The 13,191-nt window shown below is 31.8% G+C and overlaps 1 protein-coding gene across 2 annotated transcripts; it reads right to left on the bottom strand.

Annotated features, from left to right (window-relative positions):
* Nucleotides 1-1,146: 1,146 nt before the first annotated feature.
* LOC143048348 (baculoviral IAP repeat-containing protein 7-like) lies at nucleotides 1,147-12,527 on the bottom strand. Of its 2 annotated transcripts, none has more exons than XM_076221992.1 (7): nucleotides 12,415-12,527; nucleotides 7,811-9,784; nucleotides 6,753-6,944; nucleotides 5,991-6,125; nucleotides 5,033-5,212; nucleotides 3,978-4,031; nucleotides 1,147-1,871 (listed from the first exon to the last, which is right to left on the bottom strand). In XM_076221992.1, the coding sequence occupies exons 2-7, from the start codon at nucleotides 8,985-8,987 to the stop codon at nucleotides 1,714-1,716; spliced, it is 1,896 nt and encodes a 631-aa protein (XP_076078107.1). In that variant the 5' UTR covers nucleotides 8,988-9,784; nucleotides 12,415-12,527; the 3' UTR covers nucleotides 1,147-1,713. The 2 variants fall into 2 exon arrangements, with proteins under 2 accessions (XP_076078107.1, XP_076078108.1); XM_076221993.1 differs by having other exon boundaries at nucleotides 12,295-12,427.
* Between the last annotated feature and the right edge of the window lie 664 nt (nucleotides 12,528-13,191).

Consider the following 13,191-nt stretch of genomic DNA (forward strand, 5'->3'; position numbering starts at 1 on the left):
GCGTAATTTGACAAAATTGAACCTTTTTGGCTGCAAAAAGCGAATTGTTATTTCACTATTTCACTTTCATTATTGATTGAACAGAAAAAATCAAACTTTAGATTTTTTATATATCTCGTAGCTAGTGCCCCTTTAACATTGGGACTAAATTTACATAGGTAAATCAACATAATTATCATGCTTATTTGAATTAAAAAAGACAGCAATCCATATGGAGAAAATGCATATTATAAAAACAATGAATATAAAATACTCAACCTTCTGAATTGATACCAGGTGTTAAAAATTTGTACTTTATATACTGTAAACAGGGAAATTTTCACGGCAGTTTAATTTTCGCTATTTTCGCCGTAAGACTTGAAACGGGAATATTAAACGACAGCGAAAATTTCAAGGAAAATCTATTCATACGATGAATACTATAAATGTATACGTAAATGAATAGGATATGTAGGGGACCACTGTATAACACGGATTTTACCAACGACAGATCGAGCCTGTATTTCTTTTAACCTTAAATTATAACTGTAAGTTTAAATAAAAAGCAATGTAAGAAATTATTACTTTAACTCTCAAGTTATCTCATTAGCATTGAAGACATCACAATGCAAGCAAGCGGACACTACCGATATTGTTACATAAACAGCACTCATTACAAATATGTCAATGATACCTGTCAATCACTTATAAAAGTATTACCTCTTTGAATTTGCTACACAGATTAATCATATCAAAGATCGATTAATTACCATTAACTCTGACAGCATTTAATTCACTCTTAATTAGCTTGTCTTCTCTGTTCTTGTGTATGTGTTTTTACAAGTAGACAAGACAAGACACAACTTTTAATCTCTTTTAACATTAATGAACAGAAAACAAAAGATTTCTGATTGATTTTATCACTTGATTTACTATACATGTAAAGCTTTTCACTTTATATATCCCTTTTGAAAATATTTATATAAGCCACGGGGAAATCGCGAATTCAAAGCCACGTGAATTTAGATTGTGTTCATAAAACGCGAAATAAAGACAGCGCGAAAATTTCCCAGTTTACAGTAGTACAAATAATTAGTACTTTAGGAACAATCTGAACACCAACATAAAAGAATAAATAATTAAGGTGAGAATAATTATAAATGAGTATTAATAAATAAAAAAACTTTATTTTATTCTATGAGCTCATGAACATAAATGGTGTATTCACATGTATTTAGTTTGAACCAAAAGTACAGAGAAAAAACTCTAGGCCTGTTAGGTACAGAGTCGACATCACCGTCATATCATAGTATTGGCTGGAATAATCACATTTACTGGTAATCCGTTCTTCTTGATACTGGTAACTTGGGTTGACACAACATCTTTCAACAGCTTTTTTTCTATTCATTATAATTACTCTCCTTCCTGACTTTTGTTTCAGCTAAATAGTTAAAATAAAATAAAATTACTGCATTATCACTAGCATCCACACAAAACATTGCCAACATTCAAGTTATTTCCTCCTTTATATGACAGTAGTGTCCTAGTCTTTCATTGAGATTGGTCAACAACAAATACTACTACACTGAGAACACGCTGATATTTTTCCATCATAATTTTAGAGGCAAACATCGAACTCCAGCATATAATTCTCAACCGGTTTCGCAGTCCAAAATTTAAATAAATATATCAATTAAGCATTGATATTCATAAAAATATATTCAACTCTGTCAATTACGTGATGTATGTCCTAACATTCCCTCTAATTTGTGCCCTACATACTGGACACTGCTGGACAGCTGGTGCACACTGGACACAACAACAAAGATGACCACATGGTAGAAAGACTATACCAACTTCATTTTCCAGGCATATCTTACAAGTAATCATATCTGAAATAATATGATGATATTTTTAATAATATAATGATATTATAATCCACATCTTACTGAACATACAAAGGTAAAACTAAAACAAATTATGAGCAGAGCTTAAATAATTGTTACCCTCCTGCTTAGTATGTACATATGTTAATTTTTTCTGCATAAACAAAATATACATGTATTTGAATCAAGATTAATTATGGAGTTGGGGATGGGGGATAAACTGTTGTCTAATGATTTTGTTGTGTGTAGAAAACATTCAACAGTTAATTTTCTCCCAATATTGCACTAACTCATGCAACTGTAAGCTTGATCTTTCAGTTGCTCATACTTGATGGAATACTAGAATGTCATACCACAGCTAAGATAACCTATATATATATATATATACTCCTGAATCAAAAGTCCATAATATGAAAATAGTCTGTAGATATATCTAATCATTTATTTATAGGTGCATTTGTCCAAATTCATCTCAATGTATTTCTCATTTTTGGAGCCACCCTTTATGGCTTTATGTGTATTAAGCTTAGAGCCAAAAGCACTTGTCTGAACTTTTTTATGTATATTATATTAAAGTATATATGTAATTATTTTTTCAGAGATAATGTTTGCAGCACAGCCTGTTGTATAAACAGAAAGTGTGTGCACTCTGTGAAGGCTTGTCACCTAGCTAGCAGAATGGTTGCTTTTTTATATTATAAACAAATCATATTTGCACCAGGAAACATCTTGTTAATGCTTAAAATGGCACATCATCACATAAGTTTTAGAGGGAAATAAATAGTTGTTCATTCTGAAAATTAAACAGGAATCAATTGGTGAAAAAGTTTTATAACTTTAGACAAACTTGAAAGTATTAATTATTTAGTCTTTTGTTTAGATTTAAAAAAAATATTACATCAACTAATCTGCACTAAGCAGGGTCCCATAATATTCTCCATGCACCAAGTTTATTTGCTACATTTTGTGCTAGACAAAACTTTTATTAACTTGTAGGAAAAATGCACAAATCTATAGTTGTTTCAATTTTGAACTCATTACAGTGTACTTATCATATTGAATATTACTCAAGCAGCAGACAATACAATATGTAAACTTCAATTGTGATTTTTATTATTATTTCCTGCACCAGAGGCAACATTAACCTACTTACTATTACTTTCAAACTGTAATTCTAATAAAGTAACTATAGAACAGAAATAACAGTTTTGTATTTCAAAAATTACAAATTTTATAGATGTCATGGTGAAAATCCAATTCATTGTCAAATTCATCTAAAACTTTCAGGGAAGATAGATATTTGCTTGATTAACAATTTAACCCCTTGCAGAATTGCTCTAAATGCTTTGGTTTCAAAGTTATAAGCCAAAATCTACATTTCACCCCTATGTTCTATTTTCAGCCATGACGGCCATCTTGGTTGGTTGACCGGGTCAACAGTTAAATTTTTCAAACTTGATACCCTAATAATGATTGTGGCCAAGTTTGGTTAACTTTGACCCAGTAGTTTCAGGGGAGAAGATTTTTGTAAAAGACAACAAAAATTTACGAAAAATTACAAAGATACCCCAATGATGATTGTGCCCAAGTTTGGGTTAATTTGGCCCAGTAGTTTCAGAGGAGAAGATTTTTGTAAAAGTTTACAGACGCCGGACGCCAAGTGATGAGAAAAGCTCACTTGGCCCTTTGGGCCAGGTGAGCTAAAAACCAATAAAAACCACTATACAAGCACATAAATGCAAAAAGGTTATTAAGGTACAGTTTTCAGAGACCAAAAAAGGAAAATTTGTAAAAATGCTGAGATGGTGAGAAGATCCCCATAAAGGATAATGAAAATATCTAAAATGAGTAGTTTAACAAGAAATCTGCAAGCAGTAAAAATCTTTATGTTAGTCACAGAAAATGTTTAATCAACACTATTGTCCTACATGTAAATAAGATTGTATATAAAGTTGAATTCTTTGACTCATTGTTTATATGTCTTGCCAGCTAACAAGTTGGACCTCATTATTTTAGTAGTAGAGAAAAGCTGAATTGCAATAAGGCTTTAAAATTTGCTTATGGGGCTTCCTATGTAAAGTAATAATTTATAAGGAAATATTATAAACTTACCATTTTGCTGATGACCTGTAGAACTTGAATTGCTTGCTGGGCCTTTTTCTGAACCTGAAAATCAATTATTTTGGTTTAAAAAAGTTTATGTTTTACTGTATGGTACACCTTTTACAAATTTAAATCAATTTGATTTGAAAATTTATGCAATTGTTTTCAGTAATGCATGTAGACAGATAACAAGTCCCAGTAATTGTTTAGCTTCAAAATAACATTATATTTAAAATATCTATACAACACTGTGTATGCATCAACTATCCAAAGTATACATTTTGATTATCTCCCTTTAATTGGTATATCAAATAAGGGGAGTTAACTACTCCTTCCTAATCACATATATATAGGATTTTTTTTGTTACATGTGTTCAATTCTTAATTAACAAAAACCTTGGTTTCAGAAAGTATGCAAACTTAATTTACTCTCTTACATATTACTGGACATATATATGTTGCTGCAGACAAGGTACAAGTATTTCATTTTAAAATTTCCAGGAGTATATTCCTTTGAATTATCAGATGGGAAGGATATACAAACAATGTCAGCAGATACTCTTTGAACTGCTGACCTGCAGTTATTATAATACCTGAGACTTCTGTAATACAAGTAAATATTGACAATAATTATTTCAATAAGTTTCTGATACATTCCCTCCCCTATAACAAACATTAGGCAAACAACATGTACATGCTTAATCTCAACTCTTCATTGGCTGACATTTAATTGTGATGTTGAATTTAGTTTGATGTTGCCTGATAAAGTTATAATGCCAGACCTTATCACTTAAAGAACTGTTTTCTGTATAAAAACAATCTACCATTTTATCATTTGGGATGAAATGTAAATTCAGAATTGAATACAATACTTATTAATTCTTGTCTTCAATAATAATGCTTCATTACCTAATGCAAATTTTGTTATAAAATAAAAAGAGCAAACAGCCTGACATATTTTACATATTTCTAATGCATCGTATAAATATCTGATTTCATAGACAACCACAAATACGAAGATTTCATCCTAAACAGAAACATCAACTTCACAAAGATCTACACACCTATGCTGCTTGGTCCTGCTTGACTACCTGAAGGCCCTGCAGTACTAGATGGTGTAGGCAATGAACTAGGTCCTGCTGTGTTTGTCCCCTGGGTAGGAGTAGTTATACCTATGTCTTCAGGCTGAGCCTCCATTGTTAAAACTGCTTCAAGTAAAGCTTCAGCATCAGCAAAATCATCTCCTATAAAAAAATCTTTAGTTATACTGTGGATTAACACATATTAGTGGATACCAATAATTGTGGATTAAGAAAAACTTATATTTTCATGGATATTTGATTTAGTGGATTTGTCAAAGTCTGATACAAATTCGTTAGAAAAATAGTACCTCGTTAAACATTTAAATTCATTGTTTCCCTACACCCACGGAAATTGGTAACATAAGAATACTAATTAATCCACAATGAAAACAAGATAAGGAAGCTGAAAATATCATATATAATTATAGTACATGCATTTTAAAATAATGATATATTGATTGAAAGGCATAATACTTGCATGTATGTAGCTTGTAACCTAATCTTATGTCTGTTTTTGACTGTTTGCTTTACTTTTAATAATGTTCCATGGCAATTCATTTCAGTTACCTCAGAGAGGAACATTTTAGCATGTAGGTATTTTTTTCTATGTTTGTCCGTTAATGTTGTCTCTGATACATAACATAATCACATTTTCTATTGATAAATATTTGAAACAAGACTTTTATATGCATCTTTTATATTGAAATTGGGCACACATTGGTTCTAGGTATTGCGAAAATTGTATATTTTCGTTTTTTTTATGACATTTGTCCTACAAATGTGCTGTACTATACATTACTAACAGGTGTTTACTTTCTGTAGAAATATACCAGATTAAAAGTAAAGAAAGTATAAACATTCTGAACATATTTAAAACTGCCAGGGTCAAAAATGATAGATACACTCATACAGGAACCCATGTACAGAAAATCTTTCTTACCTGTGTCTCGGAGACGTTTTTCTATAGCCTTCATTACACTTGATTTACTAACACCAGTACTAAGCACTGTCCTGACAAGAGGTAACTCCATCCTGGCTTTTATTTCTCTATCTTCTATCTGATGTCCACCAGCGACTGAAGTAAACACACATTGAGAGTTATAATATTTCATTACTGTCACATTTAATTTATTAGTCTCTTTCTGCATCTAAAATCACACAATCCGTATTTTGAACAAATATTAATTTGGTTGAACATTTATTTTTACTAAATTATCCTCCAAAATTCTACAGAACATAATAGTAAAGCATATCATCTTTAACACCTTATCGCTATTTGTCTGCCATTACTGGACATCACACAGGTTCCTGTAAAATTTTGACGTCATAATACAAAATATCTGACGCCACAATGGAAAAGTGTTGTTGTATGACGTCAATAGTTCAAGTGGGACAGATTCTCAGGTCATTCCTTGAAGTGGATGAATCTTTGCATCCTAAACACCTTGCATGTACAACATATTACCACTTGCATTTGAACAGCGGTATACTACTGTTGCCTTTATATGATTTTCTCCAAAAAAATAAATGTGAGAATACTTATTTAAATTTGTGAAAATCTGCATACATATACATTGTAACTATCAGACATCAGAATGAGAGTTCTTATTATTGTGATATTCACACTAATCAAACATAGCAATAACTTCTAAATTCACAGTACTATAAATTCAAGGGTAGCTAAATATATATCATAACAAACCTCTAGTTTGTTGCCTCTGTCCACCCTGTTGGAAAGCAGCTTGTACATTTTTGATGTATTCTTGCCCTTTAACTGACAAGACAAATGGACATTTAGGAAACCACCTAGCATGTTCAACCCACGGATCATCTCCAGCTTCCCAGTTCCTCAGGCCTCCATCACAATAAAAACATTTCACATTATCACCAAATCCTATAAAAAATTAAAATTATCATCAAGCCATATCAAAAATTGGTTGCTCAAAGTTATTAAAATGCTTTGGAGCTATATTTCAAATGTTGGAAACATTATTTTTAAACTTGAAAAGCCATGGTAAAAATAGAGAAGTTGGAATTGTAGAAATAACTTTTATTTTTTTCAACTTCATGAATATAGAATCATTAATGCATCCACTATTTGCAGAACTGTATTGTTGTCTCATTGGTAATTATATGTCATTTTCTTCTTTTTATGTTGAAAAAAAAATAATCAATAAACTCCATGCATAAACATCAAATATTTTAAGATAAAAAATTACCCCTTATGCCAATCACAACTGTTTATTTAACTGTCAAAGAGATAGGGTTATCTTCATAGAACAGTTGATATCTCTTGGTTTTATAGATCATACATAATGATACATGTAATCTAATTTTGAAGTATTGTTGTTGGTTGTTTGCATGTACCATGATCAATTGTATATTGTTTACCACTGGATATTTGTTTTTAGCATATAATGCTTGTCCTCATCTGTTTTGAGGTTCAAAACTTGTCCTTCAGGTTTACAATTTCTTGTGTAGACTGAATTTGTTGCATGGTAAACTTTTATAGGTAAATCTGTATGAAAGAACTAGCATCTACCTACCTAATATCTATAATTGTTTGGAGCATGATTAGTATAAACACAAAAACTTTCAAGACAGTTCGTGGTTCATAAATCATTTAAAAATAATTTTTTTTTGATTGCAAGCAATTTTATGTGTCACTTTCAATTCTGCATTTATCAACCTGTCATTTGTTTTTGGCTTCATAGAATTTTTTAAGACTGAAAATTGTAATTATTCTATTTTAGTTCTAACCTGCAAAGAAAAATCCAGCTGATCCCAGAGTTTCTGGAGTCTGATGTTTATATGTTGGCCAGTTTCTGAATGTAGATATCCTACTAGATTCTACAGCATATTGTGGATTCTTAGGACGTTCTGTGTTGATACCTAGTGCCTCCATATTGGACATGGGCTGATTATTGAGGAACCCAACATTTGGTGGTTGATTTGTACTTGATGGATTTGGAGGCGGCATAGCAACATTTCCCACATTAGTTCCTAAAACATATGGACATCTTGGAAATCTATTTTTATGTTCAATATGTGGCTTGTCTCCCACTTCCCAATCTTTAAGTATACCTTTACAGAATACACACTGTACTCTGTCTCCGGTTCCGGTGTAATAAAATCCATTTTTAGCAAGTTCCTTGGCAGTAACAGGAGTTCCCATGGGCCAAGTTCTAAAAGTTTCTAGTCTATGTCTTTCATACTTAAGATTTCCAGCATCAACTTTTTGCATATTTTGTGGTTTATATTCTGTTTTTGTTGCACCAATACTTGCACTTCTTGCTGCAACTGCTGCCAAGTTTTCTCTTGAGCTGGGACCAGATCCAGGACCCAGACTGAGACTAAATGTTTCTGTTTGCTGTCTATTAAATTGAGCATCTTCAGATGTGCTTTGAACAGCTATATTACGTTCAGGATTAGGTCCAAAATTATCTGGCCTGTTCATGTTAGGGTCTGATGGATCAATATTGTTTTCATGTGGACCGTTCATATCAGATAACTTGGATGACGAGTTCTGTTTACTAGGTCCTACAACTTCAGTTGGAATTTCTGGAGGCAATGAATCAAACAGATGAGTAATGGGATCAAATCTATCTCTCAGTTCAACGCTTTCAGATCCAGCAGGGATATTTGTCCGGTCAGTTTTTGTCAAAAAGCCACAATATGGATTCAAATCCCTATGGAGTTTAAAAGGCTGATCCCAATCTTTCCAATCTTCTTTCTCTCTCAAGCAAGCAAAACACTTAACTTTATTTCCAGTCCCAGTGTAAAAAAATCCTGCTGCTGCAAAACGTATAGCAAATCCTTTTTCTGTATTTGGTCTGTCAACAAATGATTTTATACGAAGAAGTTCATACTTCATATCATCTCTGAGGTTTGTGTTTTTTATTTTTTCCTCTAAAAAAGGATCTAGTTTAGAGGACATTATTCATCAAAAGTAATTGTTTTGAAATATGAAAACAAATTGGTGAGAAATTTGTGAAATGAGTCCAATGTTGTCAAATTATGATCAGTTTATCTTTTGTCAGAGTTAAGGAAGGACTTTTGATATGTAATGCCTTGAAATTTATTATTTATTTCCAAGTGTTTTGAGATTTTATGACAAATGTCAGCTTCTGCAATCACTCTGAGATAGCCACAGTTATTACAGTCCAAAAATACTGATCTTGGCTTCTTGCTACTTGTTTGTCTGTGGTTATTATTAACAATCTTTAATGAAATCCAACTTATTTTGGATCCAATGGAAATGCAAACAGGAATCTTTTTAATTAAGCTTTTCTTGTATAAAACAGAAGAACTGTCTCTTTGTTTATGTTTTCCACAAGAAATGAGAAGTGAAAAAGCAACATAAAATAATTTCCAAAATATATTAACTTTCCTTTTCTTTGATCTTTTTAACTGGACAGTCCTGCAAGATTTTGATCCTTTAAAACTTCTTAATCTCTCATGAAAGTCTGAAGATGTTGACAAAACTCGAAATAAAAGCACAGTTTTTAGTTTATCAAAACAATCTGTGAAACTTCTCAGTCCATGTAATGACCTATCATTAGTTAAACAATCTCCATATTCCTCCTGTACACAATCTGAGTAAAAAACTACACTGAATGGGGAGTAGAGACTATGTTCATCTATGGGTTCTGTGTTAGGACGGTCAGAAACTTGTTGTCCACTGTTCAACCAAGGAATTGTCATCACGCTTCATTAAAATCATCATCCAGATGTCTGAAAATATATACAGTATAAGTACATGATATAGATATAAGAAGATGTGGTATGAGTGCCAATGTGACATTTCTCAAACCAAGTCACAATTTGTAAAAGTAAACCATTATAGGTCAAAGAACATGCATAATGAAACTATGTACAAATGTATAAGTTTGTACATATCTATAAATCAATTGGCATTTTAGCATATGATTTGACATACAACTGTTTCCCCATAAAAAAAACACATGCTTTTCCAGGTCTAGACAGGTTTTCCAATTCTGCAGGATAAATAAGGTTTATATAAAAAGAAAAAGATGTAGCATGATTGCTAATGAAACAACCCTTCACCAGATACCAAATATCCAGGGTTCAGTTAAACTTTGCACGGTAGGTTTTTAAAACGTTGGGAATCAAGATCATGATATTGTTTATGAAGTTGATGACATGTTCTTGTCTTATTTTGGAACATCATGTGATCCAACAGTGTATCATAGTATGGCTAAAATCATAGGATTAGTATATACAAATATGACAAGTGTATGCATCAAAATGAATGAAATTTTGCAAATAAGAATAAAAATTGGTATGAATGCCAATGAGACATCTTTTCATCAGAGACCATGTAGTAGCTTTGTGTACTTCTCATAATAGCAATGCTAGTATGCTTTTAAGACTGAGTTTTATCTGGGTAGTACCCTAAATAGCTTTTATTTCAACATGGGTGCTTTTTTTAAAGGACTTACTAGAAACCCACTTATGAAAACCGGAATCAACAATTACATAGGAATTAATTTCTCTTATTGAGAAAATATATGCTGAGTACTCACAGATACTGGTAAACTGCAGTGCTGAGCAGCAGTGAGAAGTAAATTAGAAAACAATGGGTTACTGTAGTTAACTGTATATGTGCTTTATAACTAATATAACAATTAGATGTGGTATGATTGCCAATAAGAAAACTCTCCAATAGAGGACAAGTGACACAAAAGTAACAACTGTATATCACCCTACAAAGCCACAATGTAGTCAACTATAAAATTTAAGTTTGATAACAGTCAAGTTTGTTGGAAGACAAAAAACATTTTTAAATTTTAAATGTACAAGATATGTAGAGTGGGGTGCTCATTTTCGCCACATCTTTCCATGTTTTCTACAGTTTATGTTCAGGTCTAAATGTTTTTGAAGTATACTGATATTTCTATATGAAGATAACTTCAAATGCAAAATATACTTAAGCTTGAAAACCGGTTTGTTTTAAGAAAATCATCTGAAAAGTAAGATTAAAGGGTGTTTGAAATTTCCAGATGTTTTGTCAATGGGGGACACATATTCGCCGTTTTTACACATCTATTTAAAACCAAATAACTGCAGCTTTTAACAATTTTTATCAAATCAATTGCATTATAGATGAATAGCAGACATTTCAAAGGTATAAAGAATTCAAAATTAGGGCATTCAGTCAAATATTTACTTAGAAATACTTCTTTGAAATCGTTTTTTATTCAGGAAATTGTCCGAAAATCGTTGTCCGTTTTTCGGTCATTTTCGGTAGGAGCCGCAATTTTGTCTCAGTTTAAAAAAATATTATATTTGTTATAAAAATATAATTTACGGGTACATTTCTTCCATTTCAGCCATCCTTTGAAGTTTTTACACCTCAAAATCCTTAAACGGCGAAATTGTGTCCCCGGCGAAAATGAGCACCCCACTCTATTTAAACCAAAAATTATCGTTAAATCAACAGTGATTGAAAAGCTCTAATCATTGACTCTTCATTGAGCTTGATGGCATCTTCGCCATGTTAGCAGTTCTAATTCCCAGAAAGGGAGATAACCGACTTCAAATTATATTTTTAGCGAAAAATGTGCGATTCTGGAAACGAGCATCTGGAAATTAAAGAGCAATTGTACCCCTGTCTGATCAAAATTAAACATTCATTTGCTATAACTCCCAGAGGATACATTTTTGTATATCAGAAAATGGGAGCACTGAGATTTAAAATCAGACTGATATCATGGATATTGTATACCAAGGATGACAGTGACCTGTTCTAAGTGAGTTGAACTTAGCATCATCCTTTAATAAACCATGATAACAATTTGTATATCTTACATGCCCAATAAAACAATGTTACTTTCATTTAGGTGTAAAACCAATGAAAATACCCAGAAACTTTTAGATGGTGTATTCTGAAACTTATTTAACATATTTAAGGGACTTAATTATTAGCATGATTAGCCTGAAGTTACTTTATTTCATTAGAGTGTGTGTATTTTTTAAAGAAATGTATTTATGTGTCCAAGGACAAGCTGAATCTGTTTCTATTTGTCTCATGTGTTGAACTCTAGACTACATTCTGCATGGTCTGCATTGCATGACAAAGATCTGAATCATCAAGGTTATAAGTAGACAAGTCTTAAATTTCTATGTTATGTTTTGAGAAATTGTTTCATTTATACGATTCATAAATTAATAAGCGTTTATAAAGAAATTGTTGTTTTAAACGGCCTACACAATGTACAAACCTGATTAGCATATATCGATTTATTTATAGAATGACTGGACTTCAAAGGGAATTTCCCATTACTTCCTGTTTTTTTTTCTCGTATAACACACTTAAATTATTCTTATTGTTTACCACTTACATTTCGATTAATATACGATGAATTCAATGTGAAAATTTATAAGAAATAAGCGAAATCTAACAGTTCAGCTGTTCATGATCATTGCGTAGTAGTCAATGCAAGGGACTTTTAGGGTAGGGGAGGAAGACACAAGGAAAATAAGCAAAACATATGGTTACTTCGCCCCTTCGACAACTCGGTCCGTTTGCAATTCGAGACAGCAAACGGCTTATGTGAAGATATTTCAAGATAATAAGGCCCTTTTCAAAGGCAATTCTACTTATCTGTGAAGAGAAATAGGGCCATGATTAATGGCTGAAATACATTACTGTGAAATACATATTACACTCTAAATGATTCTGCCTTTACCGTGAATAATTATAGGCATGCCATAATTATAATGTCTCTGGACAAGTGGAACTATGGCATATTTAACAGGTAAGACAAATGAAGCAGTCAAATTAACTACAGTATAATCAAAGGTCAAAAGTGTTTCTTCATTTGATATTTAAATCATTTTATATTGAAAAAAAAATATATATATATCTTCACTATGGGCTCAATACTAACAACACTAATATTTTAATTTCCATGTTTCATGGTTAAATACGTATTCTTCCATGAACGAAATTTATGCTTAAACATCTTTTCATCAACTATCAAACTTTAAATTGGGGAATATAACACAAAGATTCGGAATTTATGGAATAAATATGGATTTTAGAGAAATTGAGGGAGGGAGAAATAGGATAAATACACCTTATCGCTATTTGTCCCCCATTGCTGGAAATCACACAG

The sequence above is a fragment of the Mytilus galloprovincialis genome, chromosome 10 (assembly GCF_965363235.1).
Source record: "Mytilus galloprovincialis chromosome 10, xbMytGall1.hap1.1, whole genome shotgun sequence".
NCBI classification, from domain to species: domain Eukaryota; kingdom Metazoa; phylum Mollusca; class Bivalvia; order Mytilida; family Mytilidae; genus Mytilus; species Mytilus galloprovincialis.